The sequence below is a fragment of the Podarcis tiliguerta genome (genome assembly GCF_965153285.1).
Source record: "Podarcis tiliguerta genome assembly, chromosome: 8".
Taxonomy (NCBI): domain Eukaryota; kingdom Metazoa; phylum Chordata; class Lepidosauria; order Squamata; family Lacertidae; genus Podarcis; species Podarcis tiliguerta.
In genome coordinates, this window is record NC_139541.1 from 61217648 (window position 1) to 61243247 (window position 25600).

The following is a 25600-nucleotide window of genomic DNA, read 5'->3' on the forward strand; positions in this document are numbered from 1 at the left end:
GCGGGCCGCGGCTCTGCCTCTCTGGCGCCTCCTCAGCCAGGCGAGGCTACGCGAGGCGGGAGCGAGCCAGGGAAACGGGGCCTCGGAAGCGGCCGTGGCGGCGGGCGATGGCCGGGGGAGAAGAGGGGCGCCCCAGGCCCCCCGAGGCCTTGCCGCCCCGCGCTCCGCCAGAAACGGCGCCCGGCGAGGCCGAGCGCGAGGCCGGCGGCAGCGGGAGTTCCCGGCGCCTTCCTCCGCCGCGTTTGCCCCGGCTGGGCCTGGCCTTGGCGCTGGTGGCGGCCCTGCTGGCCGCGAAGTACTATCGGGACTCGGAGGTGGCCCGGCGGCAGGTACCGGCGGAGGGAGCCTCGCCGCGGGGGACGGAGAAATCTTTGCGAGGCGCCTGCGGGGAGGGATGCTGGAAGTCGGGGCTGCTTGGGGGGGGGCAGCGAAGGGGAGAATGAGTGGGGTCGGGGCTGGTCTCGTGCGGCTAAGAAGTTGGCGGGCAAAAAACAGCATTTTGGGGGTGCCTTTTGTTTTGCATTTGGGGAGCCTTTTTGTTTTGCAATCTGTGTATAGTGCAGCCCCAGAGTTGCCTGTTCAGAAAGGAAGCATCGTGACTTCCAAGTAAAGTGTGTATCGCATTGCAACTTCACAGTGCCGTCCTCTCCCAAGTCCCGTGTGGGATTTTTCAGCGGGATATACCAGTGAATAGGCTGGGAGCCCGAGGTTTGCAATCGTGCGCGCGTGTGCTTGGGAGCAAGTCCGCTTGAATCCCACGGGGCTCGCTTCTGCGTAGACGTGCATATGCTTGCACTGTAAATATACCTCGCGTAGCATTTAATGAATGTAGGCAATTAACAGCCACAGGCATGGGATCGCCGTCATTGCGCATCTTCCCTAACACTAGTCATCCATTGAAGCACAATGGTGGGAGAGTCACAGGCACAAATTTATTCATCCCGTACAATCCAGATGTTGAACTACAACTCCCACCAACCCAAGGCAGCCGATATGGAGGCTGGTAGAAGCTGATGGGAGTTGTAGTCGAACAACATGATATGGGAACAAAATAAAAACATTCCTTCCGGTAGCTCTGGCACTTCCCACTTGGAAATACTTAAATCTAGTTCTGCATCACACACCAGTAGCACCGTAACATAGTATGGGGTGCACCACAATATCTGCCCCTGTGGTACATAGTTAAACTGTGGGATTTGTTGCCACAAGATGTGATGATGGCTACAGACTTAGATGATGTTAACAGGGTGTGTGTGATATGTTCATGAAAGGTCTGTTGTGGTTATTGGCTACCTAAAAACGTCTGTGTTTGTAGGCATTATATATCTGAACACCAGTTGCTGGGGCGGGGGCTGTCTTGTCATGGTTGTGGGCTTCCTAGAGTATCTGGTGTGTGATGCAGAACTAGATTTAAGTATTTCCAAGTGGGAAGTGCCAGGCACTGCCTAGGAATTTGAGGAAAACAGAAGTCCTTTGGAGGTTTTTAAGCAGGGGTTGGATGGCCATCTGTCATGGATGCTTCAGTTGAGATTCCTGCATTGCAGAGGGTTGGACTAGATGATCCTTGGGATCCCTTCCAACTCCACAATTCTATGATCTCCAGTGCCAGAGGCAACATGCCTCTGAGACTGTGTGCACAGCATACTTCAAAGCACATTTAAAGTGCGCACACGCTACAAGAATCCTGGGAACTGAAGGATGCTTGAAAATGCTGCTCTTTTGCGTAAACTACAGTTAACAGGATTCTTTTTGGGTGGGTGGGTGCTTCAGAAGTGCTTTAAATATGAGTTACTGGGGAATGGCAGTGAGAGAGGGCTATGGTGCTCATGTCCTGCACAAGGGCTTCCCGTAGACACCTGGGATGGTCACTGTGGGAACTGAATGCTTCACTAGATGGGCTCTTAGTCTAGTGCTACAGAGCTTTTCCTGAGTGAGGATATCCCATAATTCTTCTTGACAGATAAGCACTGTTTTTAAGTGAACAGGCAAACATTACTCGTGGTTCTTTTCCTCAATACTTTGAATGAGGTACACCTAGCAAGCTTTTTTTGTAGACTGTGGTACCCTAATTGCTGTCCTGTTTGTTTATGTGCAAGCTGAGAAGTCAAGTTTTCTCCTTGCCAGTCGATCATATTGGGCATGCATTTATTACAAATCTAAACTGCTTTTATCAGTCTCCTCCTGGCCGCTCCCCACAAACTCTTAGGGAGTTCTGAGAGGGTGCTTGGGATCTTTATCAAATGATAAATCCCAGGATTATTTGCAGGAGACCGTGATGCTGTTATAAATAAGCCAATGTGTTTTCCATATAGATGAATCCAGAGAGTGTGGCCACTTGCTCTGTCAGTGGGGAGAATAGCCGCCAGAGCAAGAAATGTACTTACAGAGGAGAATAGAGATTTTCAGCTTCTGCAAGAGCTGCTGTATTCTTTGATGTTTGGCAGTGCAGTCTGGGAGAAGAGAGAGGGTGTTTCTCTCAGCTCCGGGCTTCCTTTCCCATGCTTTTCTTTTGTTTCCTTCCTATGAGCAGAAGCAATGTGGTATCAAGGCCAGCTCTAGGTTTTGGGCGGTCCCTTTGGCAAGATGCTCAGTTGGTTAGAGTGTTGTGCTGATAACACCAAGGTTCCAAGTTCAATCCCTGTATAGAGAGCTGCACATTCCTGCATTGCAGGGGGTTGGACTAGATGAATCTCAAGGTCCCTTCCAACTCTACAATTCTAAGATTCTATGACCCTTTTCCTCAGAGAGTGGGCCCATCACCTCCTTGCCACTATCATAAGAACATAACATACATAAGTGTCAGGAGTTCAGCCTACACTCGAGTAGGACCCTGGCAGAGACACATGCCCAGCTGGCATGTTCTCTCCCTCCTGGTCGATTGTTCAGGAGCTTCAAAAGCTTTCTTCTGCCCAAACATCACAGCGACCGATGCCAACCGACACCGGGACACAGGGATCCGCAGAGTTTGCGCACCTTGCGTGACCTCAGCAACTCAGCATTTTGGCTAATCTACTTTATTTACATACACAGAGCACTGCAACATGGCTCCCTCTCTCTCTAGCATCAGACATCAAAGAGGGGAAAAACAAAGGACAATAGTCCCACTTCACGGAACACAGTAACACAAACATCCTGTCTCCATCACTTCCCACTCTGTGGAGTCAAAACATATACCGTCATGTGAAAGACAACAATCCCATGACTGCAATCATGGAGCAGGAATTCTAACAATAAGAAGAGCCCTGCTGGATCAGGTCAAAGCCCATTCTGGACCAATAACGTGTTCTCACAGTGGCCAACCAGATGCCTGTGGGACCTGGACACAAGAACACTCTACCCTCCAGCTTTTTCCAGCCATTGGTATTCAGAAGTATTGCTGCCAGTGCCTACAACTGTGTAGGCAGAGTATAGTCATCATGGCTAGGAGCTTTTGATAGTCTTCTACTCCATGAATTTGTCTAATCTTTTAAAGCCACCCACATTGGTGGTCATCATTGCTCCTTGTGGGAGCATATTGCATCCTTTAACTATGGGCTGCTTGAAGAAGTCTTCCTTTTGTCTGTCTTGAATCTTCCAACATTGGATGTCCATGAGATCTAGTGTTAGAAGAGAGAGGGGGGGAAACCCCTTCTTTCTATCCACTTTCTCCATGTGATGCATAATTTTATATATTTCTACACATCACCACTGACCACGAAGTGCACCTGACCCACTGCCAGAGATGTCCTTGCCCCTGGTACCTAGTGGCGTCTGGGCCCTCTGCTAGGCTTTCAGCTCCAACTTGGGCTTCCAGCTTCTTCTGAATCCAGGCTTTGTGTCCCTTGCCAGCTTGTCTTTGCTTTTTGTCTGCTTGGTGCAGCCCTGGATCTGCCCTACAAGACACTTGAGTGCTTTCCTGATGGTAATTGACAAGAGCAGCCCCTTCCAGGCAGCATTAGCATCCTTTTAGGCTGGCAGGCGGCAGATGGAAAATAAACGGGTTTGGGAGCTGTGGGAACACTAATGGTGTCACAGGCAGCACAGAATCACTGCAGCTTGAACTGCGGAGAGAAGGAGACTCGTTGCACTGGGAGGAGAAGACTCCTTGCCTGCAGGGAAGAGAGCAGAGTAGCCAACGGAAATGCAACTTGTATGAATCCACCCAAGGCTGTGCCTCATCAGCCTAGAAATGGGCTTGCTGGTGTTGGCAGGACATTTGCTATATGTAAGGGATTGGCCTGAGTCTCTAATATCCTTAAAACAGACTAAATGAAGCAAAATTTTGCGCCACTGCAATAGGAGTGAGCTTAGCCTGAAAGAATGCAATGAGAACTTCGCCCTGATCTGGCTTATGGAAGCTGGAGCAAGAAAGTTAGCTGTGACTATTATTTAATACTTTACAGTCGTGGACAACTCTGGGGTTGCACGCTCATCTCACTCTATAGGCCGAGGTAGCCAGCATTTGTCCGCAGACAGCTTCCGAGTCATGACTAAGCTGCTTCTGGCGAACCAGAACAGCGCATGGAAACGCCATTTACCTTCCCACCAGAGCGGTACCTATTTAACTACTTACACTTTGACGTGCTTTCGAACTGCTAGGTGGGCTGGAGCTGGGACCAAACCGGCAAGCCCTAGGCTCTGTGGTTTAGACCACAGCGCCACCTGCATCCTTGCCTTAAAGGTAAAGGTACCCCTGCCCGTACGGGCCAGTCTTGACAGAGTCTAGGGTTGTGCGCCCATCTCACTTAAGAGTCCGAGGGCCAGCGCGTTCCGGAGACACTTCCGGGTCACGTGGCCAGCGTGACATCGCTGCTCTGGTGAGCCAGAGCCGCACACGGAACGCCGTTTACCTTCCCGCTAGTAAGCGGTCCCTATTTATCTACTTGCCCCCGGAGGTGCTTTCGAACTGCTAGGTTGGCAGGCGCTGGGACCGAACGACGGGAGCGCACCCCGCCGCGGGGATTCGAACCACCGACCTTTCGATCGGCAAGCCCTAGGCGCTGAGGCTTTTATCCACAGCGCCACCCGCGTCCCATCCTTGCCTTAGCATACCTTAATCTGCTGATCAAAGAGTGAAGAAGCTAGGAGGGCTGCCCTTAGAGGCTTTTCTGCAGCAGAAAGTCCAAATAGCGGCTTCCAGGTACGCACTCTCATTGACATACGGCACAAGGCCGGGATTGTGGCCCAGGTGCGAAATCAACCCACCTCCTTTAACGGCACCACCTCGCCTTGCATCATTGCAGGGCTCCCTCTAGAATGAGGGTGGGGGACCTCAGTGCTAGTGATCGAATGCAACCTTCCAGGCCTCACCACCTGACCTTTAAGACTCTCCCCAGCCCTGCTTTGCACCCGTTTGCAGTGTTTTTGCCTTTGCAGGAATGTGTCCTTGGATTGCAATACAGTGGTACCTTGGTTTACAACCGTAATCCATTCCGGAGGTCCGGTTGTAAACCAAAACAGGTTGTAATCCAAGGCGCGCCAATGAGGCCTCCCCCAAAAATGGGCTGTAATCCAAAAAAGGGACACGCACTTCCGGGCTTGACATGGTTGTAATCCAAAACAGTTGTAATCTAAAGTGCTTGCAAACCAAGGTACCACTGTAATGCCTATTGCTTCCTGGATGGAGGCTAGAGATTGGTGTGTGTGAGTGTGTGTGTAGAAACCAACCTACTGTACAAAGGTAAAATTTGCAGTCAGTGCTCCACCCATTTTTGCATTTGGCCCACCCACTGGAAGGCTGCCCAGAAGGGAATGCAACGCTTGAACTGGGAAAGGTTTCCCCTACCCCTACTCTGGAATTGAAGGCTCTCTGGGTACTCCTCTTCCTCTGAGAGCTTACCTGGCAGCACTGAAACATGTAAGGCTGGGATTCCTGGATTGCTGGCTTCACTGTTACTTCAGATCGCATGCATCGTCACGTGCTCCAGCTGCTCCCAACTCCCTCAGTTCTGTGACTTTAGACAGTCATGTTTTATTGCCATACAGGAATTGCCGCTCTGCTGTCAGTGCCACTTGGAAACCCAAGTAGCCTGAAGTGGTCTCAATATCCACCCAAACTACTGCACTTTTCACATTCACAGTGTGTCCATAGCCTTAATTTGGATTTGGAGCTGCTTCCTGGTGTGTTTTGGAACGTGAAATGTGACTGTGACCTTTACGGTTCATGCGCGGGGTTGGTTATATAAGTCCATGCTATCAGAGGAGTACAGATCAAGCTCCACGGTTCACTGGCCAGCGCTGAGCCAAACAAAAATATCTGCAGGTCTGCCAGCTACCTGTGGACAATTCCCTGACAGTTCGGGTGAGTCTGATGTGATTTCCATGGCAGGGATGCTCCTTGACTAACAAACGGGGTGTGGATTATTTAGGTAGGTTTTCCTTAAGGAAAAAGAAAGAAAAGGCTTTCATATTTTTCTTCTTGCAAAATCAAATGTGATTCATGTGTGCCAGTATGGGTCCCAACCATGCAGGGAGACCAAGCCATACTCCAAAGAGAGTCTAACTAAGCAGTGAAGAATGTAAGGAAGTCTCTGCTGGATTCAAGCAAGGCCCTATCTAGACCTTTTCTCCAGAAAGAGAGAGAAGGGAGGCAGAACCACTCCACCAAGTCTCAGCTCTTGCCTGTCCTTGAACTGTTTCCACGTAATCCAGGAGTAGCCAGTGTGGCACCCTCAAGATGTTTCTGGATTCCAGCTCCCATCATCCATGACTTTTAGCAGTGCTGGCTGGGGCTGATGGGAACTAGAGTCCAACAACATCTGTTCTGTTCAAAATTGGGGGGCACCCTCCTCCAACCTTTAAAGTTAAAAGCAAACTTGTGAGAGCTGATCACTGATCTCTTGCATCTCCTCTGTTTGGAACCTCAGCCCACTTAATATAGCCAGTGAAGCATTCTCCTGCTTCCCAAAAGACATGTCAGAGATATCGGGTAGTTTCACAGGTGCCAGAGCAGATTTGTGGTTCTCTAAGCTCAGGTTATAAGTTAAATTGAAATATTTTAATTTAAATTGAATTAATTTAATTTGAATGGCTTCTGAATTATATATGCTAAACTTTTAATTTTATTGTATATTTTATATTCATTGTTTCAAATTATATGCCTCCTGCCCCCCCCCCCCCCGGATAGAAGTTCTTATTTTAATTCTGCACAGAGCCATGTAAATAAATGTACGTATTATTATTTCAGGCTGTACGCCTAATTCCAATTACCTGGTAGTAAGATCCATTGAATTCAGCAGGACCTACTTATGCATGGTTAGTAGACATGGTTAGGCTTGCATTGTAACTTGTGCATATCAACACCTCTCTTATTTCCCAAACAGGACACAGCCCTGAAATCTTTGGGAAATGAAGGTCTTTTCCTGTTTGCATCCCTGGATACAAACAATGACCTGTACATCAGTCCTGAGGAGTTCAAACCAATTGCAGAGAAGCTAACTGGTAGGCATCTAATTTTTTTAATAGACAAATAAATGTTCATCTTGCTTTGTTTTTTTAAAAAAACCAACCAAAATCATGGCCCTTGAGCACAAATTGTCTAGTTCTTGCATTGGGTTTGTCACTCATTCATTGTCTGCTTAATCCCCGGAGGAGAGGACAACGACATTCCAGCCATATTTTTTTTCAGCTGGAAAACTGAAGTGATAATCCAGACCAGGCTTTCCCAACCTGGTCCCTTCTGGCTATTTTGGACTACAGTGCCCATCAGCGCTATCTGGCACAGTTGTGTCAGCTGGGGCTGATGGGAATTTTAGTTCAAAATAGCCAGATGCCAATAGGTTAGTAAAAAGCATTTGAACCTATCTCATTCTCTTGTTACCACTGGTTCCCTAGGCAGGCGTGGAACTGCTGTTATAGGTTTCCCAGTGCTGGTGAAATTGGGTTCGAAATCAAAGCACCCCAGGGGAAGAGGGTGAACCTTCCAGAGATAGGGCACATCCAGCGGTGGTTCCAACAGCAAAAGAGCAGCAAACATCTAGTGAAAATGAACAGTTAGTAAGAGTTATGCATGGGTAAAATTCTATTTTATTTTTACTTTTAAGAAACATTCTTAACCTGTGCTATGGCTACGTGGTCCCCAAGGCAGCTTGCAACTCGTCACGTACAGCGATGGTGTCATAAAAATGCAAAACAATTAACATATAAGATAGATGAAAAATCCCAAGCACAGGATCATAAAACCCTGAGCAGCGGGGGACAGCATAAAACAGAATTGCTCATTAATCTCTCATCATTAAAAGCCCAGGCAAAAAGGAACAGATCTTTGCCAGGGACCTAAATGCCACTAAAGTGCATGCATTTTAAAGGTCAGCCTTAAATATGTGCCTTTCACAGTATATATATGTCAGGATCCCATCTGACCCATGACCTTTCCTCCAGAAGAGGCTTGGGACTCTGCAGAGAACCCCACTGCAGCTGAGCAGCTGGAGGAACTTGCAATAGTCCCAAGGCAGACTGAAGGGTCCCATCTTGCTTGGGCTACCCCAGTCACCTCTTCTCACCACATCCTAAGCCCCTCCTTGGTCCCCGATTTCCCCCTTTGATTTTGAGCTAAAATGTCATGGCAGGGGGATCATGGATGTCACGCAAGTAAGTCTTCCCGTCTTGAGTCTCATTCAACACCATTTCCTCTTCTGGCTGCTGTTCCTTCCATGTTGGTCACATAAGGGAGCCATCCCAATCGGCAACCCTTTCTTAAACAAGATGATGTTACTTACAGTAGCCTATCCGATATGCCGTGTGATGACACCACTGAAAACAATAGGTAAATAAGTCATCATTTGGGGGGAAAGGAATGCCAAAAGTCACCAAGAAGGGGAAGTTGTTTTTCTTTTTGGAAACCAATGGAACTATTTTTTTTAAAAAACAGTATCTTTAGCTAAGTTCTGCTTTCATTGTGTGTGAGTACCATAGTACTATTTGCATGGCTTAGGCGGCAATCCTATGTACACTGAGCTTGGAGGAAGCCTCGATGAGCTGGGTCTGACTTCTGAGTAGAAATGCATAGGCTTGCACTGTTAAGCAGCATAATCTAAAGGGACTCCCAATGTCCAGGAAGCATTGATGACTACCTGAAAGCATCTGCTGATAGCAACGCAGTAGCCATTCCATGTTTCTTCTGGAGCAGCTGCTCAGGGACCTCCTAGCAACCCGTGCAGCTCCATTAAGCACCAAGAGCAGCCAGGTGACCCAAATGAGTTTCAGGTCTTTGCAGAGACTGTTTTGAAAAGTGTGCCATCTTGAAGTCCCCCTTGGGCGTGCAAATGACCTGCCTCTTGGTGTTTTCTTGGGAAAACAAACATCATAAGCATATAAAAACTGGAGATCTCTGGGTGGGTGGGGTGGGTGTTAGCTGCCCCCAGCACACAACTGCTCTTGCCTTAATTCTCTTTGCTCAAGCCCTAGACTGATTTACACAACGAAAGGCTGCTAAGCTTTCTGTGTTTTTCAAAAGGCTTATGCACCAGACGCCTCTTTCACAAAGGGCAATTTTCCTAAATCTGCGGTTCCTATTGTCGGACTTGCAGAACTGCACGCGTTGGCTTTGTCTGGGGCTTAAAGGGGATTCAGAGCAGCTGAATGCAAGAGATACTGCTCTGCAGTAATGTGACCAGAGAGCTGGCGGGTGGCGAGACGCAAGCAATCTCGGGAATCTTTTTGCATGCAGAAATTGCGGCGCTTCCACCTGCTGGTTACTTGTGGGCTTGATGACGCTCGCTTGGGTAGCCCGCCCGATTGCCAGCACAGAGGGGAGCAGGATTCAGGCAGCCCTTGTTTCCTGCCCATCTATCTGCCCAGAGCAGATAAAGGGGATTGTGACACCGGTGTGGGTTCTGCAGTCCTCACAGCTGGCTGCCTATTGTGCTTGCAAGAGCACAAACATTTCTGCCCCTGCGCTGTCGTGTCAGACAAAGAGCAGAAACAGTGGCTCTGTGGACATGACCCAACACAGCAGCGACCAGTTTAGTCATCCTGGGAGATCATGCTCTTCCCAGCCAAACTCCTCAGGGGCTGGCACCACAGTGTTTGCCCCCTCCCCAGGCTGAAAAACTTAGCCACCAGGTACAGAGTGGTTCCTCCTGCGTGCAGCCTGGGATAGGGAAAGTGGCTGCCTGGAATTAGAGTACAGACTGTATGCTTGTCCACAGATCTCTCCTTGCCAGTCACAGCCTTGACATGCCCACTTGGGGAATGTAGCAGATCGGCAGTGCTCTCACAGAAACGGTGTGTGCTGTTGCACACTCAAGCTGAGAACATGCACAAGAAATGAAAGAGCCTTGTTCAAAGCAGAATGCAAAGGAGTTGCTGGCGGTCTGTTGGTGCCCCCTGCTGCACGGAGATAGAACTGCTCAGCTGGATGCTTCGTTTTGCTCTTCATCCTTCCCAGCCTTAGGGCCAACGATACACCTTAGTAGTAGGAATGTGGGCCGAGCGTGTTTGGGTTTAGTCGTGCTTGTGGTGAAGTGAAAGCATGATACCTTCATGAAGATGTGTCGGTTGCATCTTCATGAAGCTAGGCATTCAGGTGAGCATTGGTGCAACCCCCACGAACCCCCACCGGTTCAGCCTGTGTCTTCCGCATGTCTCTGTCATCATGTAACACAGCAAAACTACCACCCATCTTCTCACAGTCTTTCAATGGCCAGTCGTTCTAGAGTGCAGCAGGGGCAGGGGGAGAATAAGGCTGTTTATATTGTTCTGCCTAGCCTAGCTTCCATCCAGTCCCTTCCCTCTTGGACTCCAGACAGCTGCTACCACCTTCTGGGTGAGAGGCAAAGAAAGCAAGGCCCTTCCGTTGACCTGTCTTGACAACTATTCACCCTGGTTTCCACCAGCTGATTCTCCTTCATAGGAACATAAGAAGACCCCTGCTGGATGGGGCCAATGGCCCATCCATTCCAGCATCCTGTTCTCACAGTGGCCCACCAGGTGTCTCCATGGGAAGCCCTCCAGCAGGACCTGAATGGATCTGCAACTCTCCCCCTTGTGAGCCTCAATAGAAGGCATACAGAGGAGGTAGTTTGTAGCCGTTGTGGCTAGTAGCCATTAGCATTACCCTCTGTGAATTTGACTGATTCTCTTTTGAAGTCATCCATGCAGGTGGCCCCCATCAGTGCATCTCAGGGAAGAAAATTCCACAGTTTAAGTAAGCGCTGTGTTTGTCTGTCCTGAATCTTCCGGCATCTGGCTTCATTGGCTTGTCCTGAGAGCTAGAATTATGAGAGAGGAACCTTCCTGCCTTTTACAGTGGTACCTCGGGTTACAGATGCTTCAGGTTCCATACGCTTCAGGTTACAGACTCCGCTAACCCAGAAATAGTACCTCAGGGTAAGAACTTGGCTTTAGGATGAGAACAGAAATCACATGATGGTGGCGCAGCGGCAGCGGGAGGCCCCATTAGCTAAAGTGGTGCTTCAGGTTAAGAACAGTTTCAGGTTAAGAACAGACCTCCAGAATGAATTAAGTTCTTAACCCGAGGTACCACTGTATTTTGCTTTTACTTTCTTTTCTTTCCTCCCTAAAGTGTCTTTTATTTACCTTTTAGCAGGGCCTATGTGGTTTCCAGTTGTTGTACAATACTTCACAATTTTTTGTGCTTTATAAATAGATGCATACATGAATTCAGCTTCTCAGGCAGAGCTTCTCAGTGTTTGCTATCTGACTCCATTGGGGATAGCACAGAAAAGGCAGTGCAGGGGAAATTACAGCTTTCTGCAGGACCAAGAGTATATCTGAATGCGTAGAGCTGGGATAAGAGACAGAGGAAGTAAGATTATATTTTTATTGAGCCCATTTCTTTCCGGAATGCTTCATTCCAATTTGCATGGTCGTAAAGGGTGCTGTAATAATAATAATAATTATAATAATAAATTCGTCTTATTGCTATCATTATAGAGTTATAGAAAAACCAAGCTGGTTCATATCACAGTGAAATGAAAACAGTGCAGGATGCATACAGACTGGTAGGGGATATGTAGACTTAAATGCACTTAAATGCACTGAAAGTTTGACTATATATGGAAGACTCTTGGTTTAATTTATTTCATACAATTTATATACCGTTTGATTATAAAAATAAAAAACCTCAAGGAAGTATACAGAAAGACTAAAGCAATAAAATTGCTAGTAAAAACAATTACTGTACAACAGTTGCTGAAAACGCTTAGAAATTTGAAACTTGCATTAAACTAAGACACTCATCAGCATTCTAGATACCTGAGTAGGCTCCTCTAAACAAAAATGTTTTTAGCAGGGCCCTAAAAGAGTAAAGTGAAGATGACCAGCCTGATATCATTAGACCGGGAGTTCCAAAGTGTGGGTTCTGCCACAATGAAATATCAATTTCTTACAAATGAGAAAAGAGTATTATATAGCACCTGCAGCAGTGCCAGTTCTGAAAATTGAAGTAGCCAAATGGGCATACAAGGGGCAAGGAGATCTCACAGGTAAGGCAGTGCCAGGTTTAAAGTAATACTGGGTTTTTAAAAGTTGTGCAAAAATTTTGTATACCTTTTTCTTATTTGCGTATCTATTTAAATTAATATAGTAACTGTATTTTCATAGCAGTGGTATGCATACAAATGAATGGATTTAACCCCCATGAAAGAAGCGTTTCATTTAAACATGTTGTAAACTTTGTATGAGAAATCGGGTTGGCAAAAACAGAACTCCACAGCGCCATCTGGTGTCACAGCGTTATAATGCATATACAACACAAATAAAGCACTTTTTCTTTGCCAGTGTAGCTGAGTCCTATGTTAATGAAATGCATACATAAATCTTGTAACCCTTGATCTGTTTTCAGGCATTGCTCCAGTAACTGGGATTGAGGAAGAAGAGATATTGGATCCCAATGGGGAGACTCTTTCTATCATTGCAAAATTCCAGCCCTTGCTTATGGACACAATGACAAAGAGCAAAGACGGTTTCCTTGGAGTGAGTATCACATTTAATTAGCGCTGCAAGTTTTAATCCGTAGATCAATCAACTAGAAGCATTAGTGGATTGATACGAAGGCTGGTCCAGTTTTAACCATCAGGTCAATGAATTAAATGTGTGCTTGTTTTTCTTTTGCTCCAATTATATTGCTGTAACTGGGAACGCAAAATAAAGTGCTAGGGAGTCTTTCCTACTAGTAATAGCTTTGTTCAGACATTGCACCAAACCGTGGTTAAGAAAGCTTAAGTATGGAGTAATAGTGTAATATCTGAATGTCTTGTGATCCGTCAGCCTCCTAAAGTGGAAGAGGCTTCACAGGGCTGCTTCCTAACGTGTCTCTCTGCCTCTGCAGATTTCTCACATTGCGCTTTCTGGGCTTCGCAATTGGACGGCTCCGGCTTCTCCTCTGAGCTTGATGTTCGCCCAGCAATTCAAGGCCTTCCTTCCGCCAAAGAATAAAGTGGAACTTGCTGATCCTTGGTGGGTGATTCCCAGTGAGCTGAACATCTTTACTGGGTACCTTCCTAACAACCGTTTCTACCCTCCGGCCCCCAAGGGGAAAGAGGTAGGCGAAGTGTTCATCGTTGCTATCAATTGGAAGGCTAGAGAGTAGTAACGATGGATCATGTTTTGAATGTTCAGAGTGCTTCATAGACAGCCTCCTTGCAATCCCATCTAAATCTTTATTGCTTGGCCAAAAGCCATCTGCAGCTATAAGATATAGCATGGTAAAAAGTGGGACACCGCTCAGCTATGGTGAAGACACAGACTAGTAAGAGAGCCCATTACTATATTCAAAGTAGATATTCTTACGTACAGGTAACTCTCAACTTTCACACATTTAACTTGTGCACATTCAGTTTTAGGTGCTTGGCAATAAAATAAAATAGAAGTGGGGTGGAAAGGGGGCAGACAGCAATCCCACCTGCCATTGAATCCAATGTGCTTTGATTATATGCGATTTTGGCTTTACGCGCTGTCCCCCAAATGTAACCCCAGCATCGCCTGTGCACTGATCTACTTAACAGAACTGCTGTATCCCTAGTTTGATGCTTGAGGACGTGGATTCTGATAACAGCCTCTACTCCTTGGGGGCTCATATTAGTGCTTGCTGGCATTTGGATAACAGCGTCATGCAGACACTGAAAAATGTGAGCAGCGCTGATTCCTCAATAGACACCCTTTTGGGAGCACCCCAGATGCGCAGGGTGGTTCACTCAATTCTAGCACGTGGCATGAGAGGAATTGCTGAAGGGACCTTCCTTGCATGTGATATTTTGAGTTCAGTGGCATCTGAACAATACAGAACAGTGAGAACAAGCAGATCTGTTTCCAGTCCTTGGCTGCCGTGTTCTGGAAAGATGGAGTATGGCATGTTAAAGCTCACTAACAGCAATATTCAGAATGCTGGAGGCTACAAATGGTTGAAAGAGGCTAAGAAAACAGAGAAGGTGACCTTCCGTAGTCAGGTGTGGTTATTGAACGTGGCCTTGAAGGGGAGTAGTTTTGGGGTCTTAGGTTCACTGGCTGCAACCTGCTGTAATCCCCTGTACTTTCTCTCCCCCAACATAGGCCATCATCCACAAACTCTTGAGTATGTTCCACCCCCGGCCGTTTGTGAAAACTCGGTTTGCCCCTCAAGGAGCCGTGGCCTGCATCCAAGCTGTTGCCGAGTTCTACTATAAGATAGCCTTCAGGTAAAGTTGCGTAAGGGGAGGGCGCTTGCGGTTAGACCGGTTGAGTAAATGTTACCTTCGCATAACCTTTGCCATTTCCCCTGCCCCATTTTCCTTTTCTGCCGTTTCTTCTATGCTGTGGGCCTGCAGGCAGGGACTGCTTTTATTTAATTGACTGTATGTAAGCCACTCGGGGAGTCTTTTTGGCCAGGGTACAAATGCTCATAAATACATGAACTGTTCTTCTTCCTTGATCTGCTTTCCTTGCATTGGTCTGGGCCACATCTGTACATCTGCTTCCCTCTGCATAGATACTGGCTTGCTTCACTCCTCTTTGCTCATGCTGGGAGAAACAAACCATGTTCCGTGTCCAAACCAGGGTTCGTGGTTTGTTTCACTCCAACACACTAGAGTGACTAGTGGGGTGCCACGGGGTTCTGTCTTGGGCCCGGTCTTATTCAACATCTTTATCAACGACTTGGATGATGGACTCAAGGGCATCCTGATCAAATTTGCAGATGACACCAAACTGGGAGGGGTGGCTAACACCCCAGAGGACAGGATCACACTTCAAAATGACCTTGACAGATTAGAGAACTGGGCCAAAACAAACAAGATGAATTTTAACAGGGAGAAATGTAAAGTATTGCACTTGGGCAAAAAAAATGAGAGGCACAAATACAAGATGGGTGACACCTGGCTTGAGAGCAGTACATGTGAAAAGGATCTAGGAGTCTTGGTTGACCACAAACTTGACATGAGCCAACAGTGTGACGCGGCAGCTAAAAAAGCCAATGCAATTCTGGGCTGCATCAATAGGAGTATAGCATCTAGATCAAGGGAAGTTATAGTGCCACTGTATTCTGCTCTGGTCAGACCTCACCTGGAGTACTGTGTCCAGTTCTGGGCACCACAGTTCAAGAAGGACACTGACAAACTGGAACGTGTCCAGAGGAGGGCAACCAAAATGGTCAAAGGCCTGGAACGACGCCTTATGAGGAACGGCTAAGGGAGCTGGGCATGTTTAGCCTGGAGAAGAGGAGGCTAAGGGGTGATATGATAGCCATGTTCAAATATATAAAAGGATGTCACATAGAGGAGGGAGAAAGGTTGTTTTCTGCTGCTCCAGAGAAGCGGACACGGAGCAATGGATCCAAACTACAAGAAAGAAGATTCCACCTAAACATTAGGAAGAACTTCCTGACAGTAAGAGCTGTTCGACAGTGGAATTTGCTGCCAAGGAGTGTGGTGGAGTCTCCTTCTTTGGAGGTCTTTAAGCAGAGGCTTGACAACCATATGTCAGGAGTGCTCTGATGGTGTTTCCTGCTTGGCAGGGGGTTGGACTCGATGGCCCTTGTGGTCTCTTCCAACTCTATGATTCTATGATTCTATGAACACACCACAAAGGCTAGCTTATTGTCCTGGTTTATTTGTAGTGCAAATCCCAAGAATCATGGGCTATTTCTCCCTAGCATGGGGAGGAGTGAAGCAGGACATTCAACTCTGCAAGCCCCCCTCCATAGAGGCTGGCCCCTCTCACTGTCCTCGGAGCTTGCATACCGGTAACCTCCTCTGGCTGATATCCAGACAGACCAGGGAGATTTTGATAGGTGACATTTTCCCAAGCGTGGGTAAAATGCACAACCCCTCCCTCCTGCTTCCGCAGGGGAAAGAAAATAAGTCAGAAATCTATTTACATGGTGTTTATTTCTGACATTACAGCACTAGAGAAAAACACGTCCTTTCAGTTCAGTTCTTCCAGCACGTCTGACAAACTTCCTGAACATGCGCAGTCGGAAGGTTTCAAGTTACACTCTTCACAAAGACTTATCCAGCCTGTGAACGTCCTGGGAAATTCTTCTTTCCCACAGATAGGCACATCATGTGATGTCAACAATCTGGCTGTCTGCAGCGGTGATGCTTCCATATACTGACAAACTCATGCACAGTAAACCATGGTTTAGAGCTTACTCACAGTGACGTGCTATAGCTGCCGTTAAGCAATATCATAGGAGTTGCATGGACCTGTTGGAAAACAAGCCTTCTTCGGGGGAAGCTGGCAACTCTCCCAGGCTCCCGGCTTGGTCTCCGGTGACCTCCTTGGCTGCAATCCCCGCAGGATCCAGGCTAGGTCTCGATAGGCGATACTTCCCAGCGTGGGAAGTACACACCCACTCCCTCCTGCTTCCCTAGCAGGGAAAGGAGATAGACAGAAACGTCTATTTACATGCTTTTATTTTGACTTTTCAGCACTACAGAAAATATGTCCGCTCACTTCAGACTCCTTCCAGCAAGTGACAAAGACTTCCTGTACATACGCAAGAGGAAGGTCTCAAATTACACTCTGAGCAAATTCTGGTGCATCGCCCTGTGAACTGACTGTAACATTCTTTCCCACAGTCAGTCCCATCATTCCCATCATGTGATGTTTTCAAGCTACCAGTTTGCAGCTGCGTTGCTTCCATATCGTAACATGACCATGTGGGTACTCCCCACATCAGCAGTGTCCTCTGTGGGAGCCGCTTGACGTTGGCATGGGAAGCCCCCATGTGATCCAAGCAACCAGTGAGATGCTGAGTTTCATATACTGATGCAAGAACACTACAAAGATAAATTAGACTTCAAACCATAGTGATGGCTGCATCTTAGGAGGGAGGCCTAGAGTGTTTCCAACAAAAGATAGAGCAGCTGCCAAGCATACTACCCATCTAGAAATCTGTTGCAGAACTGCAAATATGGTAAATACAGGTAGTTCTACTGTATGTGCAGATGTTGGTGGAAGAGAAAGCGTCCTTTATGGGCGAGAGTTGTGGGGGACTCTAGGATATGGTCCCATGCTTTTGCCCCCAGCCTAGGCCTCTCATTCAACGGCAAACACCATTAGCCACATAGCAGCTGGGCCTACTCTTGGCTTCTTAGACTTCCTCAGGACACCTAATTGCTTGGTGACATTCTCTCTTATTTTCTTCCAGGATCCACGCAGAGTTCCAGCTAAATGAGCCTCCCGATTTCCCGTTCTGGTTTTCCCCTGCCCAGTTCACAGGCTACATTGTCCTCGCCAAGGACTCCTCCCACGTTCGAGAATTCAAGTTGTTTGTTCCTAACAACAGGTGAGGGTTGCCCCACTTCCAACATCTTCTGATTAGAGACAAAAACCACAAATGGCCTCTTTAACTTGAACGTGCAAGCTCCACACATTTGATTATTTTGCATTGTTCTACTTTAAGTCCAGCTTCTGAGATTTACATAATAAGTGTTTTGGAAGTTGTTCATTTGTAGAACAAGATCAGCTTGGCTTATGCTTCAGTTCTTAATAGATTTAAAGCTGAAGGGTTGTCTCTTTAAGAACACAAGATAGGAACATAAGACTTCCCCTTACGCTGAGTCAGACATTTGTTCCACCTAGCTAAGTAATGTCGATATTGACTGGCAGTGGCTCTCCAGTTTCAGGCAGCAGTCGCCCTCAGCCCTACTTGAAGATGCTGAGGGTCAAACCTGGGACTTTCTGCATGGAAAACAGATGCTGTACCAGAGAGACCAGGCACTTCCTCTTTCCCCAGTGAACCTGCATATGCACTTATGTCAGGCCCTGCTCTGTGTCCCCAGGGCAGCTAAGATTTGCTAGGTGAGCAGAATGCTCTCCTGAGAGACGCCCACCTGGCCTTATCACTGCTGGCCTCTTTGCAAGGAGCAAAGGCCTGGAATTGCATTCAGCTAAGTCCTACTCAAGGTAAACCCATTGAAATGAATAAACTTAAGTTATTCATGTCCATTACATTCAATGGGTCTTCTCTGAGTAGGATTAGCATTGGAAACTGCTACTAGCAGTTAATTTATTTCATATACCTACATACCGCTTTTATCCCAAGGTGGTTTACGATTAATGTTTTAAAATAGTAATACAAACAAATGGTATAGAATTTAGGCCAACAGATGAAATGAACTGGTGGCGTGAGGTCCCTGGCCTAGACTTCCTTGCTTCTACCTTCCTCCAGGGCACACCCATGTCTAAAGTAGCTATCAAGAAAGAGGAGAGGGGCTACATCAGGGAGGAGGCACCTATGGTCATCCATTTGTTTTTGGACTACAGTTCCCATCATCCCTGGCCATTGCCCATGCTAGCTGGGGCCAATGGGAATTGGGAGTCCCAACAAGATCTGGAGGATCACAAGTTCCCCATCCCTGGACTGCCCCCAACATTGTCTCAGGCCACTGATAGTCCTTCAGAAGCTGATGGTATGTTCTCCTTGTTTCTCTATTTCTGTCTTCCATCAGGGTGCACAGGTATTTCTTTAACCATCTAAGGTAGATGGCTATTTCAGCAGGCATTTAGCTAACTGTAAATTGATTCCATGCTGCTTCCTTGGGAGGTCTGGTGTTTGGGGTCTTCACTCGTTGTTTTTTAATCATTGCTTTCGAATTGTGTTAATTCATTGTAACCTACCTGAAGGTTTCCAGACTGAAGAGCAAGATAAAATATATATTGATAAAATTAACAAACATTGTTTCAGCACATGTGGATATTCTGCACCTGACTTTTTCTGGCTTTTTCTCACCAGGTCTCTCAATGTAGACATGGAGTGGCTCTATGGTGCCTTGGAGAGCAGCAACATGGAAGTAGATATTGGATACTTGCCTCAGGTCAGTAGCGAGAATCGCATTTGGACTGTCTGTGCCGCTGTATTTACAGTACTGACCAATTCCATCTTATACATTTGCATGCCTGATTTGTATTGTATTCCAAAGAGTATAAAGCGAAAAGTTTCTTTGTCTCCTTGGTTTTTGCAGGAAATTTTGTTGAGTAGAAGGAGTGGCTATTGATAGTGGTTGGTAATGATTCGTTTTTAAATGTTACATTGCTTTGAAGTTTATATTGTAGACTACCCTGGGATCACAGTGATGAAAAGTAGCTTAGAAGTTGAATAAATAAATAGCAAATAGATGGTTGCAACCTATCTTCTAGCCTTTTAGGAATGGACAGTAGCTTAGGATCTGCTGGTAGATCTTTAAGTGATTTGAAGTAGATTGGCAATGATTTCTGACCCCAAATTATTTAACAATGGCAATCCCCACCCCCCACCCCCGTTAAACAGCTGAAGTGGGAGAAAAACTGGTAAGCAGAAGTGGATTTTTTGAATAGAAAACAAATTCTGGGCTCAAAATTCTGTAATTCCAATCATATTTATTTGGCACCTGGCTCAGTTGAACCTCAAGGAATCTAGTAAAAAGAAAAATGTGAAGTAGATCCCACAAACCCAATGTCTACTCACCGTGGCTCTAGGCTGCATTCCACATCCCTGCGTGTGAAATCTCTATAGCGTGTCTGTTTTCTAGTGCATATTCACTGACAGTGAAGTGCCTTCTGTCTTGCAGATGGAACTGGAGTCTTTGGGGCCCTCGGTCCCTTCGGTGATTCACGACGAAAACGGGAACGTGATTGACAGCAGAGACTCAGAAGGAGAACCAATTCAGTTCATATTTGAAGAGATCACCTGGCAGCGAGAAATAAGCTGGGAAGAGGCTGCCGGCAAACTGGAAGTTGCCATGTATCCATTTAAGAAAGTATGGAAAGAGCCTACCTTGCATCCCCTTAAACGTGATTAAGTTATTCTGCCAGCACTCATGTATGGAAGGGCTAAATGCAGAGAGCCTTCCCAGCCTGATTTGGTGGTTGTGAAAGTGACCAGGCTGCAGTTATTGATGTCTGCTAACGCAGCATCACAGCAGTTCTATCCAAGACTCTGGGATCTTTTAAATGACTGTACAGTACATCCTTTTGATGGATGAATGCAAATGTTGGCAGAGACCACAGAGGAATATTCTGACCGGAACCAGGTTCCACAGGGCACAGGCAGGACCTTAAGTGCTGCATTGTTCATCCTTCCTGTTATCTTAAGTCCCTGGTGCCGTTTTAAAAAGATGAAAGTGATGGAGGTGTCTTGGAGGGCATTTTTCTGCTGCAAGCAGAGCAGGACACCCAGCAGGCTTAGCACTGTACTTACCGTATCAGCAGGAAACACAAGACATGTGTGGCTTGTGGGAGTTGAAACAAAGAGCAAATTTATAGCATGAGCTGTTGAATGCTATTCTCATTCATCCAGCAACCAGAACTACCCTTCCACATCTAATTAATCAGCTGAAAAATGTGGGGGGGGGGTTGAGGGGGGGCAGAGTATAGTAAAAGCAGCTTGTGAAAAAATGTGCAGTTTGAAGGGATTGTTTATGGTTAGCTGTTTCCTTAAAGGGGCTCATCTGTTTGACCTGTTGTGCGACTTTTAAGGATTGTAATTAACCCATCTCTCACTTTAAAAAAAAGTGTCGTCATAGGCTATAAAGCTTTGTATTTAAGGACTAGCCTAGTAGCCATAGGCAAGAAGGAATTGGCTCAGATGTAGCTAGAGACCAGAAAAATCTTTTCATGTACAAATGGTATAATGCTCAGAAATGGAAGGAGGGTACAATACCGACAAAGGAGGAATGGCAGGCGAGACTGATGGGGGCATTCAGAAATGGCTAGTTTAACTAGTAGAATAAGAGACCAGGAAGAAAGAACTTTCAAGGAAGATTGGAAAAGATTTGTAGAATATTTGAAAAAATTATTGTAAGCAAATTAAGGCGTGAGAAAGATTAAGAGTAAATTCAGCAGTATAAAGTAAAGTGAGATAAAACTGAGAAACAGAATAACTAGAATATGCAGCTCTAAAGGGTAACCAAAACCATCCATGGAAGGGGCAGGGAGGGAAATCAATGTTAAATGTATGGTTTGCATTTTGGTAAATGTTAATGTGCGAGTGTGTGTGTGTGTGTGTGTGTGTGTGTATGGAATTGAATGTAAACAAGCAAGCAGGTTGGTGAGGGACGGACCAAGTGCTCTGTCCCTCATGTTTTCAACTTTCTCTGTTACTTCTTTTGGTCTCAGGTTTCCTACCTTCCCTTTACTGAAGCTTTTGAGAGAGCAAAATCTGAGAGTAAACTGGTGCACTCCATACTGTTGTGGGGAGCACTGGATGATCAGTCATGCTGAGGTAAGAGGCGCATTTCTCATCACAGTTTGTTTTTAAAGGACATGTAAAAAAAATCCAAATCCATATTAGGGCCACTAGTAGTAGTAGTACTATTCCTTTCTCACATAATATGAAATATTAAAAAGATAGAAACATATACATTATACAAAAATATCATAATAATATGTATTGTTGGGTTCCCCACCCCCTGCCCCACAAGCAAGTGTCCTTTTCCTTTCTGTCTCTGAGCAGGTTCAGGGCGAACTCTCCGGGAAACAGTCCTGGAAAGTTCGCCCATCCTCGCCTTCCTGAATGAGAGTTTCATCAGCACCTGGTCTCTGGTGAAGGAGCTGGAGGAATTACAGGTAAGCATTCAGCCGCACCAGCTTAGTGCCAATGGATGGTGCTGGCTTGTCAATACAAGGTGGTGGTGGCAGGTCAAGAATGGGTGCATCAAAACCCCACAAGCAACCTCACTAGCGCCTATTCTAGACATCCAAAGAAACTAGAGCTGTCAATTTTGGTCTAAGTGGGTGCTTTTTATAACTGGAAGCAGTTTAAGACACGAATTTGTTTTCCACAGGCTAAGAGAGAGAACGAGGTCAACAGCAAACTCGCAGACCTGCACCTTGAAAAGTATAACTTCCCCGTGGAGATAATGATCTGTCTGCCCAATGGCACTGTGGTAGGGCTCTGACTCCCATTTTTCCTTTGTTAATTCCTTCTTTTATGAATTTGTGGTGTCTGCTGGGGGTGGCAGTTGTCTCCCTCTGATATGCTTGCAGCAGCAGCAGTAGCTGAGCATCTAACAGCTGCCTCTCAAAGCTGAAAAACAGTTTCATTTTGGAGCAATACAAAGTACTTGTGCTAAGCAAGGCAGTTACAGATTGAAGCTGTCAGGGCATTTTGTAGCGATTGACTTTTTCTTGTCCTTTCCAAAAACTCAGGAAACAAGGTCCACAAAAAGTCAGTAGGTTCACAAAGCGTGCTTCTTAATAGACACAGAATATTTCCGTGGGTACCAAATGGTATTGAAGAACTTGGTAGAATGTTACCTTAGAGGAGGAGATAAGACTGAATGAAGGTTTAGGAGAGAGTTCTGTTCTTCATGTTGCAATGTTTAGTAGACCACTTCATGTTTTTAAATAACTTTTAGAATACCCATATCCAGAGCAGTTCCAAAACATTTTTTCATTACTTGGGAGCTAGGTGCTCTCTCCCTCTCCTCTCTGTCTTTACATACAGAGAAGCTAGACCTGATCAGGCAGCCATGAAAGATTCTGGTAGGCCTCACTTACTGATAACAGTTGTTTTACTAAAACCATACTCTGCTCAGGCCACTTCTCTGCATTTTCCTGGATCCCTGAAGAATCTTTCACATTCCACATTTCACCTCCCATCCAATAATAATAATAATAATAATAATAATAATAATAATTTTATTATTTCTACCCCACCCATCTGGCTGGGTTTCCCCAGCCACTCTGGGCAGCTTTCAACAGAACATTAAAAACAGAATAGAACTTCAAACATTAAAAACTTCCCCAAACAGGGCTGCCTTCAGATGTCTTCTAAAAGTCAGATAGTTTATTTCCTTGACATCTGTTGGGAAGGCATTCCGCAGGGTGGGCGCCACCACCGAGAAAGCCCTCTGCCAAATTGTACAGGCACACATTTCTGGTTCACTTTTTGCCCTCTTAAACCATTTATTTTATCAGGGGTTGATTTGAGAAAGGAATACATGTATTTCCACTGTCTCCATTTTTGAAAGCTGGGGAAGAGAGCAGACTTTACCAGTAGCCACTACAGGCAAGTGGGGCCTGGGGACTGGCTGGCTTCCCTTGCCCTGTGGCTCCCAAAGAGGAGGAGGTGGAGGCCTCTTTTCATCACCCTCAGCAGCAGCCACCTCTGTTTAAAATTGAAGGGCATCAGCCACCTTTGCCTTGAAGCAGCGGGTGCTAGATTTAAACAATGCAGTGCATCCTGCTCCTTGGGAGGGCAAGGCAAATGGGCTTCAACCTCCATCCACCTGCAATGACTTCTGGGAGAAAAGAAAACTAACGTAGGGATTGAATGGTCTTTTCCTAAACACATCCTCCCATTTCCCAGGTCCACCACATCAATGCCAACTACTTCCTGGATATTACTTCTATGAAGCCCGAAGAAGCTGAGAGCAGCATCTTTAGTTTCTCTGCCAGTTTTGAAGATCCCTCAACAGCAACTTACCTCCAGTTCCTGAAAGAAGGACTTCAGAGAGCAAAGCCGTTCTTGCAGGCCTAAGCAGAGAAGCAACCCAATGCCCTCCTATTGATCACCAAAGACACAGGAGTTCTTGTTTCTGGCACTCCTTGAGCTCTTGCAGTACTGAATAGGAAAGTGCTGTCCTTGAATGGAAGATCTCCAGTCAAGTAAGCGTCCCTCAAAAATATGAAGCTGCTACACCTGCAATTACACAAATTATTTTCAGGACCATTTTGAAAGGAACTGGTCTTATTATTCTAGTTGTTTGAAGCAGATCGTCCTGCAGCCAACCATGGAGACTGGGAACAGGGTAGCACAGAAGTCTGAGATCTGGGCTGTGGTGTGTGAGGTCAGCAGGTTGCGTCTCATGCAAAGCCTGAATTCAGTTGGTGCTGTTCCCTTAGTAAAAAGGCTGTGTTGATTTGTGAATGGGATACCATGTTTTTGCATTGGCTCTGGCATCTGATCCCATTCATGGCTCTGAATTGCTCTTACATTGCGAAGGCCTCCACGTTTTTGAACTGTTGTGATGCAAACTTAAGGAGATTGCAGGTTGCATCTTCAAGATCAGCGCCTACAAGGATGCCGCTGAGCATAGGTATAGGAGCCTAGGAAGCCGCCTTCTACAGAGTCAGGCCGTTGGTCCATCCAATATTGTCCACTCTGCCTGGCAGCAGCGCTCTGGGATTTCAGTAAGTGGGGCATTCGCAACCATGCCTGGAGATGCTGGGGATTGAACCTGGGACCTGCTGTATGGAAAGCAGTTGCTCTACCGCTGGGCTACGGTTATTTCCCAAAGCAACACCTGTGTTATTTGCTACACTCCTGGCTAACAAGGCAAGACCTGTGTGTTTGCTACACTCGCACTGATGTCTGGAGGGCTGCTCAGGTGGGTGCTATTTCACAGAGGGGGGAACCTTCAAAACAAACATTTTAGCATGGTTAAACCAGGCCACAAAAGGCTCTGCAGACCCCTCCGGGGGCCACATTTTGTCCTAGGGCTTCCAGTTGCTGATCCTATGCATTTTCATCATTGTGACTTCAAGTCAAGAAAAACCAGTTGCTCTTTCCTAAAGCACATACAGTCTTAGGGGGCTGCGTTCACAGTAATCATGTCACTGTCCAAACCTAAATCATGTTTAAGGGTGATTTTACATAATTGATTTTTCCCCCACCGCAGAGTTTGTTCTGAGTCACAATCACATGGTTGCCATACCCATAATCCTGGGCCTGCAGAGTGTTCTAAAATGGGGCTATTTATCCCAAGATTGCTTTTCTTCTTTGCCATACGATGCCGTCCATACAGTAATGCCACTTTGCACGTACAGGGAGAAGAATTGGATCTAAGCAGTTCTTTTCATTTCAGAGCCAGCCTTTCTGTGCTGCCTGCAACACATGTGAGTTGCAGCTCCTTCCTACACAGAAGTGGCTTGCCTGGTGGGGTGGAGCCACTGCACTAACTTCTGGTAGGGAGAGGACTCAGCTTCTCTGGAGGAATAACCCAAACATCATGAACCTTCTGCTTGCTTCTTTCACACAGAGAAGCTTCCAGAACCCTATGGAATTAATTAGAATAGGAAAGTTCTCTGCACATCAGATCAATACTTTCTGCACTAAGAAATGCAAACTGACATACCAAAAGGCTGAAGGCAGACCTTCCAAATTTATTTTCATATACAGGCAACTCCCCATTTACGTGCATTCGAGGCATGCACAACAACGCATGCACGCATAGCCGCGAACCTGGAAGTGGCATGAAAA

At 46.3% G+C, this 25600-nt stretch overlaps 1 protein-coding gene across 1 annotated transcript; it reads left to right on the forward strand.

Moving 5' to 3' along the window:
* Positions 1 to 25600, forward strand: SELENON (selenoprotein N). Its single transcript, XM_083455664.1, has 12 exons — positions 1 to 329; positions 7302 to 7419; positions 12785 to 12915; positions 13271 to 13483; positions 14491 to 14615; positions 17567 to 17704; positions 19154 to 19235; positions 19968 to 20156; positions 21514 to 21619; positions 21851 to 21963; positions 22182 to 22283; positions 23708 to 25600. The coding sequence occupies exons 1-12, from the start codon at positions 108 to 110 to the stop codon at positions 23876 to 23878; spliced, it is 1710 nt and encodes a 569-aa protein (XP_083311790.1). The 5' UTR covers positions 1 to 107; the 3' UTR covers positions 23879 to 25600.